The sequence below is a fragment of the Balaenoptera musculus genome, chromosome 2 (genome assembly GCF_009873245.2).
Source record: "Balaenoptera musculus isolate JJ_BM4_2016_0621 chromosome 2, mBalMus1.pri.v3, whole genome shotgun sequence".
In the NCBI taxonomy this organism is placed as follows: Eukaryota; Metazoa; Chordata; class Mammalia; order Artiodactyla; family Balaenopteridae; genus Balaenoptera; species Balaenoptera musculus.
Window position 1 is genome coordinate 98,984,811 of NC_045786.1, and position 19,439 is coordinate 99,004,249.

At 37.7% G+C, this 19,439-nt stretch overlaps 2 protein-coding genes across 3 annotated transcripts in view; both read right to left on the reverse strand.

The window, feature by feature from the left end:
• LOC118890723 (translation initiation factor IF-2-like) overlaps positions 1-19,439 on the reverse strand; it is a 67,290-nt gene that overhangs the window by 25,123 nt on the left and 22,728 nt on the right. The gene's annotated exons all lie outside the window — the stretch shown is intronic.
• LOC118890726 (ER membrane protein complex subunit 7-like) lies at positions 5,701-17,833 on the reverse strand. Its single transcript, XM_036843924.1, is given in 5 exon segments — positions 5,701-6,165; positions 8,340-8,435; positions 9,732-9,870; positions 13,867-13,986; positions 17,543-17,833. Coding segments are annotated over 5 exon segments (741 nt in total). The 5' UTR covers positions 17,776-17,833; the 3' UTR covers positions 5,701-6,012.

The following is a 19,439-nucleotide window of genomic DNA, read 5'->3' on the forward strand; positions in this document are numbered from 1 at the left end:
AGCCATGAACATTTTGCAAGTTTATATGTTGCAATCTACTCGTTTAGTCCCTGAGTTTTCATTTTAAATTCCCCGGGAACAGCCTTTGGCCTAACCTGGATGAGATGCCCATAAAAGCAGAGCCGCACAGCACAAATATGGCTGTGGGGACCTCATCTTTGCACCCCCTTCTCAGGGGAACACCAGTTACAGAGGTAAGCTGGGTGACAGCTCAACAGATGTACATTAAAGGAAGGAAGGCTCTCATTGTCAGAGTTTAGATTTTCCTCTGCCCTTCCCCACTTTCCAATTTTGTTAATATACCTCATTTTCTCCTCCATAAAGTATCGATCCTACCATTCCTCACATTCTGGGAATAAAATAATTTACTTTTGGGGATAGAAAGAAATTTGAGAGACCATCAGGTAGGTGCATACATAAACCATCCTAAGAGGTGACTTTTGCCCAATTTTTTTTTTTTTTTTTAAATTTACTTATTTATTTTTGGCTGTGTGGGGTCTTCGTTTCTGTGAGGGCTTTCTCTAGTTGCGGCAAGCGGGGGCCACTCTTCATCGCGGTGCGCAGGCCTCTCACTATCGCGGCCTCTCTTGTTGCGGAGCACAGGCTCCAGACGCGCAGGCTCAGTAGTTGTGGCTCACGGGCCTAGTTGCTCCACGGCATGTGGGATCTTCCCAGACCAGGGCTCGAACCCGTGTCCCCTGCATTAGCAGGCAGATTCTCAACCACTGCGCCACCAGGGAAGCCCTGCCCAATTTTTTAACAACGCCAAGAAAAGTAAATCTCACGGTCACTGGCACCTCACAATTTTGTTTACTACGCCAAGAAATTCCTCTTCACAAGAAACTAATTCCTTCTGCTGTATTTAAGTCCATTTCCTTTCTCAGACTTCACAGAGTGGTACACAGCTCATTAGAATTTGCTTTAAACGGATTATCAAGCCTTTGAAAAATCCCCTCAGCATTCTCTTTACCAAACTAAAAATTACAGCCACTTTCATCCTTCTGAAAGTATATCTAGCTAATATAGTCATGAGGTCAGTAGAATCATTTGTATAGAAAAGTATGAATATTAATCGCTGGCAGCTTTTCTCTAGACCTGCTCTATATATCTTATTATAGAGGCTAAAACTGAACACAGTACCCTCCAAATCAGGATAAATGATAAGTAAGGGGCTAGGCTGGAGATGGTGGGGGAAGGGATTCAAGAGGCTTTCACTGAATCCCCACATGAATTGCAGCTGAACCTCCATGGACTTGAAAGGTTGTCCAGCAGTTACTTGCTCCACCAGTCTCTGCCATACTCTTTGTGGGCCAGATTCCTTAGACTGTTGATTCTGCTTACCTGGGCTCAGGATCAGCATACCGCCTTCTCTGATACAGTACCACCCAACTGACTGGCTCAAGTCCCACCCTCAGTCCAACCAGCTGTGGATGGGAAGGCAGGTCCATCCAGGCCTGTGAAGAGACAAGCGCAAAATGAAATTTTCCTTTCTTGTGTATAATGCACAAGATACCATGACAGCAATGATTGCAAGGAAGCTTTTCTTACATATCTTCTCATGGTCCCTTATGAATCACCTCATAACACTTTCAGAATGATTCCATTTCTTAATCTTCATGCCAAATTTTCATGATCACTTAATTCTGAAGATTTTCTAATTATTTTTACTACAGTTATTTAGAAATATGCTTTAAAATATCCAAATATATGTAGTAGGAGCTCACTGAGTGGGATTACTTTATGTATACATATATACATATTTTCCATATATATATGGAAAATTTTGTTTCAACATTACCTAAGGAGGTACAGATACAAATCTTCAGTCATTACTAGTTCATTAAATTTTAGTGGAATTAAATGCCTTGTCAAAGTTTTCTATTGGAAATGCTGTGCCCAGATAGTTTTTACGGCTCTACCCATTCCTCCTGCTTACCACTTGACATTATTAATTTACTCCTCCCTCTTCTCAGGTTTGCCCAGGCTGGCTCAATGCTATCAGACTGAAGCCGTTGTGAAAGGCTTCAATTCCCTATGCTCCCATGATAAAGCTGTGTTACTGTGGGAAAGGAGATAAGCTAATACATGGTGCTATCTGGGGGAGGGGGGATTTTTATCTAAAATAGCTATTTTAGTATTTCATCATCTTTTTTTCAGGAATATTAAAACAATGTTCATAATTTATAGACAACATCTGAATTTTGCAAAACCTACCCTCAAGTTCTCCTAAATAATTATAAACGCTTGTACCAATTGGATATTCTCATATACTTTTCAAATTAAAAAATAATTGACTCTGATGACAATAATCACACCTAAAATGCTAAAAGGAGAGCACAACTAGGTCCTGCCTCAACATACTCTTTGAACAACACTAAAGGACTGGGTCGCTAGCTTCTATTGTGTTCCCTAAGGTTAGTGCTTAGCAGAATTTTTGTTGGGTTAAAATACAAAATGCATATGTAAACCATCCTAAAAGGTGAACCTTTTGCCCAATTTTTAAAGAACTGATTGTAACCATGCAAAAATATGACTATATGTGACCTGGAAGGCAATTCTAAAAAATGAAAATAGTTGTTTTAGTTTTTTCTTTAGGATATTTAATAAAAATATTTTCAATAGATTTTTTTAGTTGAACACTAAAAAAACCCCCAAACTTTCTGAAAGTTTGAGTAACTACTTAAATGATAAAGGTCTTCTTTATCATTGACCTCATCAGGACCTCGAAACTCTTCCAGCTACTGAAAAGTATGCTGAATGGTTGCTTCCTCTCTCTGGTCAGAGGAAACATAAGAAAAAAAATGATAACAGACTTTACTACTCTGGGCATGTTAGGTAAAATGCCCATTTTTTTCAAAATGTTAACCAGACTCGAGATGAGTCCTGAGGTTTTGACTCCTAATAAAATGCTTGGAAGCTTGGGAGCTATGGATCCACCCCAGGCACGCAGGGCTTCTTGGCAAGAATGGGCAACAAAGATCTGTTTTACACAAAGTTACTACTCAGGTTTAATTTAGCAGAAGTGAAAAAATTTTAACCACAAAGCTTACATTTAAAAGGAGATACATGTAAACTGAATCTAAGAAATACCCTAAGGAAGAGCAAAACACTTTGTCTCTGAGAGGAATAGCAGAAAGAACCCAAGGAAGCCAAAAATGTTGGCACCAATCATACGGTTCTCAAGGATAGGAAATAATAGTATTGGGTTAAAATTATATTGGAATTTTGGATCTGAAAAGGAATTTACAGGTCTAATCCAAATCCCTTAATTTATAGATGATGAAACTTGAGGCCTGTTTATTTATTCATTCAACAAACATTTATTATGTGCCTACATGCTCAATGCTGGAAATACAACAATGAACAAGACAAGACATGGTCCAAAGAGGGAATGTGACTTACCCAAATTCACAAAAGCAAGTTAGCAACTAAACGGGCTCTTTGCACTCAACTCCAAATTGTCTAACAATATACAATCTCTTCTGCACCTGTAAATACACTAAGCATTTGATGAAGGAGCTGTGCAAAGATAAGATTTTCATATACAATTGATGTAATAACATTCTGTAATAAGGTATAAATATGTTTATATTATATTCAGATTGTGTTAAAATCTACGTAAAATAACGACACACAGTTTTTTAATTAGCAAATGAAATGGTAATTTCCTTGTAAGTGCTTTCTAATTTCTAGCTTATTAGGTATTCCATGTGCGAATTTTGAAATTTTTGAATATGATTTCTGGTTGTACAACTATGACTCTTACTATATTCTGGCTCCTTTGAATTCCAACTTTCATGCAATCTGTGTTCTAGTATTTTAGGTATTTTCAGTAAATAACTATTTTCAAAGATTCTAACCATTAACCAGTTTATCCACCTTATTTATCCATAGCTTAACCAGCGTGGTAACTTTAGTGTATGTAATATAATCAGAGATACAGCTTTTAAAATGTCCTGCATTGGAACTTATCTCTTTTTTCTTTTTTGGCAGTGCCACGCAACATGCAGGATTGTAGATTGTAGTTCCCCCACCAGGGATCGAACCCGTGCCCCCTGAAGTGGAAGCCCAGAGTCCTAACCACTGGACCGCAAGTGAATTCCCTTTTTCAAAAAAATATTTATTTATTTTTGGCTGTGTTCGGTCTTCATTGCTGTGCGCAGGCTTTCTCTAGTTGTGGCAAGAGGGGGCTACTCTTTGTTGCGGTGCGTGGGCTTCTCATTGCGGTGGCTTCTCTTGTTGCAGAGCACGGGCTCCAGGTGCACAGGCTTTAGTAGTCGTGGCGCATGGCTTAGCTGCTCCACGGCATGTAGGATCTTCCCGGACCAGGGATCGAACTGGTGTCCCCTGCGTTGGCAGGCAGATTCTTAACCACAGTGCCACCAGGGAAGTCCCGAATTCCCTTTCTTTTTTTTTTTTTGAACTCATTTCTTTAAAAGAAAACTCATATACCTCATTTCAAAATGAAAAATGGCACCTATAATAGGATAATAAAAGGGAAAATAAGAGTTTGGAACCAATCTTTTGTTGTTTTTTTTTTTTCTCATTTAATAACCCTAAGAAAGCAACAGGGAAGTCCTCTAACATAGGAGAGGATAGGAGCCCTACTAGAAGCAATACTGCAGCCTCAGAGTTCTTAATTAAAACAATCCAGGGCTTCCCTGGTTCGAGCCTGGTCCGGGAAGATCCCACATGCTGTGAAGCAACTAAGCCCGTGCGCCACAACTACTGAGCCTGCGCTCTAGAGCCCGCGAGCCACAACTACTGAAGCCCGCACGCCTAGAGCCCGTGCTCCACAACAAGAGAAGCCACCGCAATGAGAAGCCCGCGCACCACAATGAGAAGCCCGCGCACCGCAACGAAGAGTAGCCCCCGCTCGCGGCAACTAGAGAAAGCCTGCGTGCAGAAACGAAGACACAACGCAGCCAATAAATAAATAAATAAATAAATAAATTTTAAAAAGATTGCTAAAAAAAAAAACAAACCCAAAATCCAAAAGAAAAGGTGTTGTAACTTACTGAAATAAAAAGATTTTGAGGCACTCCTGATATTTGAGATATCCTGATTGGATATTCCAACAACTCTGAGAATCAATAGTGGGGAAGATGAGGGGATTTATAAGCTACCTCTGCTATACTACCAACATTACAATATGGAGCTCTAAGGTTGATTTTCCATCCTCAGACTCTAAAAGGCTCTCCTACTGCTGCACTTCTTTCCCCTGGCCATTCACTCCCTGTTATTATTTGTGCTTCCTCCCTACATAATAAGCTCTACGGAGGACAGGCACTGGATACTATCCATCTCTGTATCTTACCTTGAATCACAGCCTATAGCTGATATTCAATAATTGTAAAATGAAACCAGAGATGGTAACCAGAATTTAAAAATTGGTAACACCTATTCTAATTCATATATCCACACTCTGAAACTAACTGTAATAATAAAAATTAAAACTACATCAGGAACATGTGGTTCTACTTCAAATATCAGGGAATGTTAAATGGCAGGGCAGGACTAAGAATTTTGAAAGGTCTAGTTACACAAAAACCCACAGTGCATGCTGCTCTAAAAATATCAACCACTTCTTTTTAAACAGGAAAAATCAATTTCAAGCCTCAGATAATGAAAGATAGAAGAATATTGTCAGAAATAAAGGAAACATTAAGTGGAAAAAAAATGACAAGATAATTTTATCTCTGGATTAAGACTTATTTTAATATACATAATGTATAGTACTTCATATAATTTATTAATGTCATTTTCTATAGGACACTGTAATTAATTCAGTGACATCAATATTGACCTCATACAGACAAAGGATGAAAGCTGGGTTTCTTGTGTACCAAATACAAAACAGTGCTGAAGAGTTATCACATACAAGTTATAAGAGATCAACTTTAAGGATTGAGCTCAGGTTTACAGTAGTTGCTTCACAATGGTTCTCCCTCAAGACTTGGATGTCACCCAGTGTTGCCATGTTTGTGCAAATTGCCATCTCTGGCCTGCTGACTACCTCCTTTTGCCAGTCCCACTTTTGCCTGTTTTACTGCTGCCACTGCTAGATTTGCCAGATGATTTTGAAGAGAAGAGTCTTGTCATGAACTCAGAAACATCAGGCAATTCATGATTGGAATTCAGCATATTCATTGACTGCTCCATCTCCTGTGGGAAGACAAAGCACAATGATATGAAAGGCACACGTCATTTAACAACTAACACTTCCCTTAAGGAAGGAGGAGAGAAACAGAACAGGTAAAAGGTACTGGTTCTGAGCAATGATGTTAATGTCATACCCAACAGCATTTCAGAAACCATATTTCATGCCTCCTTTATATCACTAAGCATTTCAATCCTTAGTAAATGTCCGATAAGTGTTGCCTGGGGTTTGATTCGGCTTTTGTTTTTATAAAGGGCATTTTCTCGGATAATGGACATATGTGATCATATTCCTGCCACCTTATTTTGTTTTCTGATCAGAATGCTTTCTTATTGTTTTAACAAGTGTTTTCTTAAACTCATGCTTTTTCTAGATGCATATAACCAGAATATCAATCTTTAACCATGTATCAAGGTATCAGAAAAGTCTGGAAGGTAACTGTAGTATTTCCAAGACTTGATTCCTAAGGGCCTTAGTAGTAAATCTATGAATACTGTATGACTTGGGTGACCTCAGTTACAGCATCTAAAGCAAGCAACACCAATTGTTAAAATGTTACAAAACAGTCACTGGCAGGACCTAAGGACATGGCACTTTATTTTGAGGCTCTTGTCCTCCCCCTTACTGAGCCAACAATCTATAAGTACTGTTCCATTTTTGACAATATTAATGTAATGTCTGCTTCATTTGAATTATATGTGACATTCCAAAAGTGAACTTAAATTGTATTAGTTCGGACATGAAAAAAAATAGCAAATACTCTATTATCTATTATTTAAAATTGAATTTTTGTTCAATTATTAGCTTGGGCTTTCTCCCCAAATGTAGAATATATACATGAGTTTTCAGGGAGAAAGCACCTTTACAAATACGGCCAGGAAAAGAAACATTATGTTAACATGCCCTAGTAATCAAGAATTAAATGTATATTTTAAATATAACAGGTCTTGAGTCCCCGCAAAATTATTCATCAACTCTATTTTTGAACCTGTTCAATTCTGAAGCTCTTGAATGAACAATTTTTACACTGCTTACTATATGCAAAGCATTTTGCAAGAAATGAATTTTAATCCAATGTGACTTCTGTTTCCTTCTATTGATACCACAGAGAGTTAACTGCCTTAACAGATACAAGGACAGAGGATGTACACTTTCTAACCAACACTGAGGCAAAGATGCCAGAATTAGCAATAAAACATTTTGAAACATCATAAAGCTTTCTTTTTTCAAGAGCTTTTTCTGCCATCCAGCTTGGGATAAGTCTCTTACCTTCTACAGAACTTAATCACCTAGTACCTCAGCAAACATTTTTTATTTATGTATATCTTATGTTCCATTGAAACCCCACACATGCACACACACACACACACACAATCCTCTGATGGCAAGAGGAGTGCTTTATAAATTCATTCTACTTCCTACATTTAACTGGACTATGAGCTTGTTGACAACAGGGATGACCTATAATCCATTTTTGTATCCCTGTATCCAGAACCTAAAAATTGATTAATAAATGTTTATTCAGTGATGAATAAAGTGTAAATACATATATATTAAATACAATAGAAAAACCTGGAATTCAGGAGATATTTGTTGATGGTTTTGGGTGGAAGAATAGATTTTTTTTTTTTTTAATTCTGAAGATTTTATACGGAAGCAAATATTTAAAAGAGACAAAGTGGTGGCACTAAAAATTTGAAGCATCTAACTTGGCAACTCCTCTCCCCTTGCCAAACAGTATGCTCTTGTGGTAGAGAGTTGAAAACCACTATTCTATTTTTTCTCCCTTGGGTCTATCCGAAATTCTTCTGTGTGTCTGAACACATAAACTAAATGTGTACTCTGAAGAGTTTTGTAAGTAAAGATAGATTATAAGAAGCTACCACTTTGCGAAATATTTGGATTACGTATACCAGAATTATTATGCTTTCAACTATTTAACAAGCAAGGTGCAAAGAGGCAAGTACTAAACAGAATGTTTTAACTATATGAAGAGACCCAAGCTTTTTATCAGGCAGAACCAACTGAATTTATCTGGTCAGTGGAAACAATTAATTAAATGCCAGGAACATAATACTGTATCAACACAACCTGTAGATGAATTTGACTTGGTAATTAGGATAAAGCTGAACAAACCCAAGCCATTCAGCCACAACAGAAGGACCAGGCATCAGAACACGGTTCAGTCATCTTACCCCCTCATGTCAGGATCACTTGTGTTGACCACTTTGGGAAGAAGCACAAATATCAATAACGGAAGAACCATCATCATAACCTGTGAAATAAAAAAATTCAGAAAATGTTTTTCCTACTTAACTGTAGAACAAAATCTGCACTTAACAACCAATGATGAAATTAAATATTGTAAACAGAATAAAACTAGCAGCCACCACTTCAATTCTACTGAACGAGCCCTGGTGACAACAAGGTGCTCCTCAGTATCTGACTGCTGTAATATAAGAGTCTTACCTATAAGTGTGTGGACTTTGTATAGACACCTTGCTTCACATCTGTGCTACCTATCATTTTGCAGTTTAGAGTTTTATCTAACACAAATAGTTTGCAAACTGAACTATTCATTCACTTTCTTCAGTCTGCAGTCTGGCATTGAGATTGGTAACCCTGATGGCCAGTTGGATCCACAAGTCTTTCCAGATGACTTGTGGTTCTTGGAGAAAACACCACATCCCCCCTCTAATGTACAATATACCACTAGGCAACTACTATAGCAGACAAGTTTTAAAAAATGACCTAGGAGCTTCTACCACTGCATATGTTCCCATGGAATTTCAGAAATGAGAACATGGAAGATATTTCTCAATTAGCTTTGGAGTCTCATCGCTAACTTCGCCCATCCACTCTACCCTCCTGCCTCTTTATGCCTAACTGCAGATTCCAGGTACTAATTTATGCCTCTCAAAGGATGTACAGCCTGAAACATCCCTATTTGTGTTCTAAATAGCTATCAGCAAGAAATATGATCAACATTTAGATAATTCTAAGGTAATAATTCAACTTTCAAAAAGAGCAAAGAAAAAAAAGTCAAGCTGTTTCTAAATATGCTATTAGTATTTTATATTAATGGATACCATAAAATCGTTTCATGAAAATACCAAGTACTTAAATTACTACAGAATAACTTCTCTGTTCATAACACATTAAGAAAAAAAAGACTTTGTAAAAACCTTACTTGTGCCATCAAGAGGGGAAATTTATTAAATGACAGCACATTCATCAATGGACTAACATTCAGGTAGTATGAAGGATGAGATAGTTAGCTCCATGTGTGACTTAATCACATACTCTTATTCTATTTGAATTTTAAACATAAGTACTTATCTAATTTCTGCTGCACATTTCAATGTCAAATCTACTGTGCCATTCTCACTACTATCTTTTTCATTATGTATTCCCAAAGCTACTATTTTCATGAAATTCATGAACTGTTCACAGTAATCCTTTCATCCAACAATCTGACTCTAGCTTTCCTTTCACAGGGGTTAGAATTTTTCAACTGCCTGGAAGCAAATTACAGATTAGTAAAGATACTTTATTGTAGCCTGATACATACCATTGGGTTCATCAGAAAGTCTGTCCAGCCCCAAGATTCCCTTTTAATAAAGTAAGAAGGTGGGCCTGAAGATTTCATTTGGAGAGGGTAGGGCAGTCTGACCACTTCTGATGTTTTGATGTAATTCACATATCTCGCTCTGATAAAGCAACATGAAAAAAGCATCAGTAATCCTATTAAAAGCATTACTAGTTAAAAGAAATGTTTATAATATATTAGCAATGCCTTATAATTACCTTTAGCTTTTTCCAAAATGCTTTGACATCTAAACTTTTGATCTTGAAAATCTGATCAAAGTAGCTTTATCTGTATGTCTAAAATACTTAGCAAAATGTAGAGGGAGAACACTAGATTTGGAATCAAGAGACCTAGTTTCTAGCTATAGCTCTGCTATTACCTAGGCCTGTGGTCTTAAGCTCTTAACTTTTCTGGTTATATCAGAAGTTCTCCTGGAATTCTTCTAGCTCTAAAGCTCTTTGATTCTATTTAATAATAAATTTATTTTGTTATAAATATACAAAATGCTGGAATTTTTTTGACTGTCTGAAACATGCATTGCTGAGTACACCTAATTTTAAAGGGCATTTTGCAAGAAAAACTTAATGATTTAAGAAAGTCCTGCAACAGTGCCATAGGTAACATTACATTTTTACCAGACATGCCAGTAATTTTAATCACCCATGTTCAGACATATTCCAGTTTACTTTTTGAAAATTGCCTCCCCTATTTTTTCTATCATTTCCTTCTGGAACTTCTATTAGACACGTGTTAGACCTTTTCATTCTTTACTCCACATCTTGTTAAATTCTCACTTTCACAGTGTCCTTTCCTTTATCTGTATTGCTTTCTGGGTAATTTTTCTGATCTGTCTTCCAGCTCATCAAACCTCTGTTCAGTTGCTTAGCACATCCACTGAGTTTTGTATCCCAAAGCATATACAGATTGTAAAAGTTCAATTTTATTCTTTTTCAAATATCTATGGTTTATTTTGGTATTATGGTAAAAGCATTTCTTTTATTTGTTTAAAGCATTTTAAATATACTTTAAACAATTTTACAGTCTATATCCAATAAGCCTGCTATCTAGAGTTCTCAGAGGTCTGATTCACCTGCTGACTCCATGTACATTGTTTTCTTGGGTATTTTATAAGTTAAGTAGACTTTATTTATGCATGTGCCTGGACAGAGAGTTATGCATTTGTCTCTGCCAGGAGCCCGGGATTATGACCAGGGACCATCTTATTAACTGTTCAGATTGGCAGTTTCTGGATCATGCAAGAAGTAATATTTTATAAGTATTACTTGGGTATTTTATAAGTTAAGTATTTTATAAGTTAAGTAGACTTTATTTATGCATGGGCCTGGTCAGAGAGTTATGCATTTGTCTCTGCCAGGAGTGGGGGATTATGACCAGGGACCATCTTATTAATTGTTCAGATTGGAAGTTTCTGGATCATGCAAGAAGTAATAAATTCACACCCAAATTTCAATGAGGGTGTGACTATCAATTTTCAGGATAGATTTTTCCCTCCAAAAGCCAGGGCCAGGTTGGGAATCTGATCTTTTGGATTTCAGGCCAAGGGTCAAAGGGGGAACCAAGTCTTAGACCTAATTCTGACTCCAAGCATGCCCAAGGCTTGCCTCCCACCTACACGCTGCTAATAAAATCTAAGGCTTTTGGTGAGAGAATAACAAAACCCCCAGGTAGGAAAGTAGTTTACAGTTTATCCTCTGAGGATTTCCCTTACTTTTTTGGGAGCTATACATTTAAAAGGAAATGTTTATCATGCTTTACCCAGCATTTCTAAAATTTTTCATTCTGACAGAATGTCAGAAATTTAAGTCTCACATATATTTGAAACTAACTTATGCATGCTTATAAAATATTGGTCAAGAATATTAGTATCTTATATGGATCCCTCTTTGTTCTCTACTCTGTCCTCCCCAATTATTAAAATGGTAAGGGCCTTGTTTTTTTACCTATGCTTCAGGCATGCAATCATCAGGAATGGATCTGAGAATATGAATCCAACTGCTGCAACCAGTCCTTAAATACTAAAGCAGGAAGTACTCTTTACCCAAAGTGAAAAAGCAAATAAAACTTTATATTTAGAAAAATATTTCTAATTGCTTAGACTACTTTATTCAAAATTCAAAGTATAAAGAATAAATAAAAATAAGTTTTTTTAATCGACAAGTATCCCCCTTTAACAACTTTCATTCCCTCCAGTATTCAGTTTTGGGTTTTTTTTGGGCCGGGCCACACGGCTTGTGGGATCTTAGTTCCCCAACCAGGGATTGAAGCCGGGCCCACAGCAATGAAAGTGCAGAGTCCTAACCACTGTACCCCAGAGAACTCCCAGTATTTTCAGTATTTTTAAAAAACGTTTAAACCTATATAAAGTTCGTATGGTAAATCTACAAACCACCCCCATCTCCAAGCTTGCAATTCTAAAATACATAAAAAGTCATAAGTCCTTTACCGTTTAGATTTTAACATACTAGAGTTTTATACATATATTTTAAAAAACTTTTATGCCTCTAAAAAGACATGAGAAAGTCAATAGCTAATGTGGTTCAGTTACTTTGAAAAATCCATTTATTACATCAAAAATATCTATAACATATTTGCAAGGTATTACCTTTAATTCATGCTCCACCTTGCTCTCAATAGCCAATAGCAAGAAATATTAGCATTTGGACAAAGTAGAATATTCTAAGACAATTTAATTTCCAAAATAGAGGGGAAAGTAGTTTGTTTCTAAAGAACGTGTTTTTAGTAGCATCACAGTATTGGTTTCGTAATAATACCAAGAATTTAAATTACCACAGAATAACCATCTCTGTTCACTACACATCCTAAAAGAGGAAAAAGAAAACTCTATCAACAGGAGCTGACTTCACTGGACTAATATGCAGCTGATATTAAAGGATGACGCAGCTCAATATATGACTCACTATTTTAATTATAGCATATTTACACATTACACTTTAAAAACTTTCAATGACCAAAAAAAAAAACAAAGGAAGAGGGAAAGCATTTTAGGAGTAAAAACTAACTCAAATATAAATATTACAGTACTAACCGAACATCTCTCTTATGTCAGCTCAATTTGGGGTATCTACAAATCAACCTAAATATGCTAGGCACATAACGAAAAGGTCAGTAGTGAAATACAGCTCCTCTAACCCCCAAATTATTTTTGCCTTTGCATAACCTCTTCTTTATTACTGCAACACGAAGTAATTCTGTGATCGCTCAAACAAAGAAGAGACATTACCATTTAAAATTGTTTGGTATTTGTCAATTATACCTCAATAAAGCAAGCAAGCAAGCAAGAAAACTGCTTCCTATCCTGGTCAGATTAGACTAAAGAGAGCACTGTTGGCATGAGACTAATAACAAATAAATAAATTGGGGTTATAAGAGCGTAAGGCTGAATCTGAACACTGTGGACATCTACACAACTGATTCTAACCTCAAATGGGTTTGTGGTATTCCAGGATCAGAGCCTGAATTAGTCCAAAATTCTTTTCATCTCGACTTCAAAGCATGTGTTCATCTACTTAGAACTTCTGAAACTTTTTCCTAGTCTTCCAGCCTCTAATACTGTACTTTTCTTTTTTTTGATTATGATCCTCACTTTGAAGTAAACTCCATGATGTAATTTACTGTCTTCCAAAGAAATACTAAATTTCCATTGCACACTAAATGTTCCAGACAGGAAGAACGATAGAAATTTCTAGATCAACATACTATCAAACAGATACTAAGAGGTATCATCAAAATATCCCAATGACGAGTATCTTCAACTTAGAAAAGTTAAATTATTTCCAACTTTAATAATCACATTTCAATTAAAACTTTCACAGTGCTTTTGCTCCTACAGTAAGTAACCTTACCTCTTCTCTATATAACCATATTAGGAGCTTTAAAATAAATATTAAGCCAGAGCAGGAGAAAGTTCAACTGTACAATATTATCAATGCTCAGATCAGAACAATATAAGGATGTTTTAATACTTGTAGTTTAAATAGGAAACTTTCCAACCTTAACTATAAATTCTAAAAGGAATATATATAATGAGGTATTCAGTAGCCTAGCCTTTGGTAAAAATTAAATCAGTTGTCCTCACCTCATTTTGCCTTTTGAAGTGATATCTACTCGGACAGGATCAAACCTGTAAGCTGGAGAAATAACTTCCACTACATAAGATCCAGAAGGTATATCATGAACCACAAAACTCCCATCTGTCCTGGAACAATGAAATTATCATATTTAGTCACTTCTGATCAATAGCTTATTCTTTTCTTATGTTTTAAACCATCTGTTAACTCCCAAACCAACACCTCCCAAAATGACAGTCAGAGTAACAAAAAAAAAAACCCCAAACTGGCAAGAGTTGTCCCACATTTCAGCTTCCATAATTAACACTGCATGAGTTCTGAAAACGCCCCAGACCATTCCACAGAGACATAGAAAGTACTTCTATTCCTTCTGTGGAATAGAGATAACAGGTGACAGAAGCACAGGTCCAATTCTAAAGCCATGTCTTCATTCAAGGGAATGAATAATATATGTCATTCCTACAAGATTAGGGGTCCAATTTTGCAGATCCCCTCCAACAATTTCTTAATTAAAAATGGCCTTTTTTCCTAGTTTTAATTTGCATTTTGTTTTCTTTCCTTTTTTTCTTTTTTACAGAAAAGGTAATTAAGTACTGTTTGTTCCACTTGTTACAAATAGTTCCCATCTACCTTGGTTACTTCTTTTTGGGTATGTAGAAGTTTAAAATGTTTATGTAGTTAAAACCATCCACCTTTTCCTTACTGCTTTCTTCTAAACTTCTAGACTTAGAAAACCATCCCATCAAGAACTGATAATTTCATGTTCACAGACCAAAATTAATTTGTTTTGCTAATGAGAAACTGCCATTCTGAGGAAAGAGAAGTTTCTTTCAGGAGAACAAATGGTTCTAAAGGGATTGACTTTATCAGAGAATTGCCAGTCTCACAATAATTTTAAAATAATGCTCCTTAAATCATTAGGCTCTTTCACAGTTAAAGGAATAGTTGATTCTGTCACATCCACAATGTTTACTAAAAAGTAAGAGGAAAAAGTTCCTTACTACTTCAAAGTACACACTAAACTGAAACAGAATCGAAGTGCAAACATCAAGTTAACTTATTCCTGAGCTGGATGTCTTCTATTTGTCCTTCAGATCATTCTCCACCCTTCTCTCCCCACAGCAGGAAGGGAAGAAAATGAGCTTAGTATACTTTTCCCCCAGCTCTCTCCGTGAGAGGCCCCTAACTGGCTTTGTCAAGGGACACAGCTCCTTTCAAGGCAGTTCCTTCCTCTTTTCTAGGTTCCAGTAACCTTTACTTCCCCTCCTCCTTCACGCTTAGAGGTGACAATAGCCTTGAGGTTGTAAACTCTGGAATACTGCATAATCTGGTTGTTTCCCTACACCATGACTACCCTGGTTAATCCTTTCATTAAACTTGCCTTGAATTATTCTAATTATTCAGTTTCTTGATGGGACCCTAACTTAATGAATTTCAAAACATTTTCCTAGGTCCAGAAAAAAGAGAATTAAGTTAATTCCGGCACAACACAAATAATAGCAGAACTAATGGCGCAAAGAAAAGCAAACATATTTTTCCTCCTAAGGTAAATATTTTGCTTTAAAAGATAACATAGACATTGTATAACAAAATTTTAAAACTTGGCTTTTAAAATGTACTCTACAATACAATGACCTTGTTGGACTCTGATTTGAAAGAACAATCACATAAAACTATTTCTGAGATAAGTGGGAAAACATAAAAATGGACTGGGTATTGGATGATATTATGGAATTATCATTTATTTTGTCAAATCGATAATGGCACTGTGGGGTTTTTTTTTTAAGTCCTTATCTTTCAGAGATACATAGTAGTGTTTTTACAAGTGAAATTATATTATGTTTAAGATCATCATATTTAAATATTCCAGAAAAAAATTAATGAGGTGCAGAGGAGATATAAAATCAAACAGTAAATTGTGATGGCTTCCTAAGCTGTTCTGTTTATTTTAGTGTATGTCTGTAATTTTCCATAAGGAAAAGTTCCAAAAATTACAGTACCTAATCTTACGTAGAGTAGTACATAATGCATAGCACATAATTTAAAAAAAAACTGAAAACTACCTAAATGCCCCCAAAGAGAGGACTAGATAAATAAATTATGGTTTACATACACAGTGATGAGAGCAAGAAGTGGCATGGGAGTCCTCAGTTGAAACTCCCCTGATCTCCATTTAGCCAAGTCCCAAGCCACCTCCAATAAGCATAAACATAGTCAAATTGCATGTTATTTATGCATAACAGGTACAAGACAAATTACCTATCCCTCTTACAAAAAGGTTGCCACCATAAGCTCTTCATATTAATTCTCAATTAACCTTTCTACATACAAATGAAAGAACATGAAATGGTATCAGAAGCTGCTCACAAAATATTAAATGAAAAAAAGCAGGTTACAAAGCACTGTATATTGTATATTACTATTAAAAACATAGGTCATATGATTCCAAAGAGATACAATAAAATGTTAAGGCTTGCTATCTCCACTTTGTTTATATTTTCTTCAATAAACATATCACATATATATTATTTTCAAATAAAAATAATAAATGTTTTTTAAAAAACTGTATACTGCAGGAAAAAAAAGAGGTCAAATGGTTAATTATGGCTAATTTTCTAAAGCTTAATGAGAGTTTTATTATTAAAGTTCATTTATCAGGGTAAAACTTAAAGAATGCCCTAATGTCAGATTTGTAATAATACACAGCACTTTAAAAATGATTGTAAGCTTGTCACTATTTATTAATCTGAGGTTGAAATTCTCATTCAAAGGCACCTGGATACTCTGAATATTTGCAAAACAGACTTAGAATTAAATGTCCACACTTAAATTGTCTGGTTTTCAGATACCACTTGCTGGTATACAAACCTACCAGAGAAACGCTTCCTTTACCAAATGAATTTTCAGTTCAAAGTTTCACTTTCCAAGCAGCAACTGAAAGACTTAAAACATTATACTTGTGCCTAGACATCTGAAAAGCAGCCTGCTGCAGAACTAGAGTGCTAATAAATCTACCACGTCTTTTAATATAGGCTCAAATCCTATTTCTACTCACAGCTAGAAAGGACAGAAGGGAGTAAGCAAGCACTGTAGAGTCTCACATAAATGACAATAGTGATGTCGCAAATCCCTCGATGAATTCAAGTGTAAAAAAGAACAACAATCCCACCTCCAGGCAAAAAAGGTGCTTCGATTAGGGACTTCGGGGCCCATTAATTTTAGAAGCAGCAACATTAGCCTCCCAGTCTGTGTCATCACTACAAGCCCTGTGGGCTTTGAGAATTCCCACCTGCTTAGCATCTTTCTACACAACATGAAGCCACCAAAAGACTGAAATGAATGCAAAAAGGGGCCAGATTCCAGGGAAACCAGATGAGATGCAACGGAAAGAATTCAGCAAAAGACAAATAAGGAGTCCATCTGTGCCCAGGGCCCAGGAGTGGTCGTCCCCATCCAGGGCCAAAATGGAGTTGAAGATAACCGACTCCACTGCTCCAGCCCTGGGACAAGCGCCAGCCATCCTCATTTCTGAGGTTCGGGACCGGGAAGGGGAAAGCGTCGACTGCTTCTCAAGGTTCACCCTCGGACAGCGACGTCGTCAGGTCTTGACACTCAGCTCCCCTATGGGGAACTCCCTTCCGGCTACCAACCCAACCGCTTTCGCGCTGCCCTCAGGATGCTCACTTGAGAAAGCCGACGTGCTCTTCTCCGTCTACCAGCACTCGGGCCGCCGAGATCCAGTCCTGGGGCTTCACACCAGGAACAACCGCACGCCCCTCAATCTTGAAGCGATCTCCGATACTGACCCCACTCCCTCCTGAGCCCTCGGAGGTAGCCCCAGACACCTCCGAGCTCTGGGCATCCCTTGAGAGCATCAGCAGAAGGAAGGAAACGAACCCCCACACAGCGGCCGCCATGACTGCAGGTCTCGGCGGTTAGGCCGGGAGCCCCGGAAGCCCTCCCCATCTCTCACCGTCGTCGCCTCCGCAGGCTGATGTCGTCATCCCTGCGCGCCGGGTTCGGGCGGCAGCTGTGGGCTCAAACCCGAGCGCAGGAGTCTTAGCTAATCCACTTGCGAGGCGGAAGTGTTGCGGCGACCTCCGCGCGCTGCGGGTTGGAGTGCGGTGTGAAGAGCGCCTCTTAAGGGGGCCGCCCACGAAGTGAAAGTGAGGTGTGTGTTGCTGTGGCCGCCGGGGGGGCTGAGGACCTCACGCGAGTGAAAGATGATTAAAACCGAGAGGAACGAGGATCTTAAGTAGCGTTTGCAAATGAGGCTCCGACTTAAGTAGAAACAAGTCTAGAAGAGAGCGTTTAAAAAGCTTCTAGATTCCCCAAGACGTGTAAGATGAAAAGGCTCCCAATTTGTGTTTGAAGGAGATACCATCTCTGCATAGAAAAATAGCTGGAAAAATACGTAAACTGTTTACTAAGGGTTGCGGCTGGTGAAAAGGGAAAGAGTTGGAGGACATTTATCTGCATTTATTTATCTATAATCCACCGTTCGTCCAGTTTTGAATGCTTTACCGTGATAACAGATGAGTGGGGGGAACCTGCCAATGTTGATCATGAGGGCTAAGCCAAGATTTCAGAGATCATCTGCTCCAATCCTTTCATTTCTTGATGATAGAAAGGAAAGTGGCTTGCCCAGGATTTCTGTTGGCCTTAGACATTGCCACTCCTAGAGTTAGCCTCCCAGAGAGGAGTAACAAAAAATTGGAAAAAGATACAAGAGCCGAGGACTCTGAACCCCTGGCGTGGGGTAGTGACGCAGCCCTCGGGGACCACCCCATACTCTCTTCTGAGTGTCGCTTAGGGGTACTTTACCCGAGTCTTCTGAAGATGGCTATTTATTCACATTTAATCTTTGGAAGGAGCAGGGATGCTCTAAAAAGATCATGTGCTACAACCCTCCCCATCAACACCAACCGTCAAAACTATGCTAAATTATAAAGTTAAATTTCACTTTTCTAAAATGATACAAATATACAGATATAGAAATAGCTTCATCCCAAATTTTTCTCATTTTCTTTCACATATTTTTGGTGGCACTGCTTTGCTGGTGTCTAAGGCACATGTTCAGTTTGACTAACAGGTCATCAGTGTTGGTCTTAATACTCCAGGTAGAAGCTGGGAAGTTTACTTTTTCTGTGGGGCAAATGGTGGGAGAGGACCATCAGCACACAGCCACTGAACCCTCTGTATCCCCATTTCTGCCTTTCTCTTTCTGCCCCTACCTTATAGTCATTCTAATACAAAATATCCAATGATTTGACCCCTCAATTGCCAGGCTTATACCTCCCCAGAGGCATTAGATGGAGGAGAGAAACCTAAGTAATGTTTTCAGGTGGTGTGAAATTCTGTTCTCTCTCGTGTTTTCCAGGTAGACCACAGGAATTGCATAGATATTCAACTCCAAATTATACAAGAGTTATTCCATAAAGTAGCCCTTGGACTCGTGCCTTATGAAAGAAACTATAATTATAATGAAATATTTTAGAAAGATTTTGTACTGGACTTGCTCTGTTTGCTCAGTCAAATCCACTTTCTACCCTTCAGTCTGCTTTGTGCCCTGGAAGGCTGG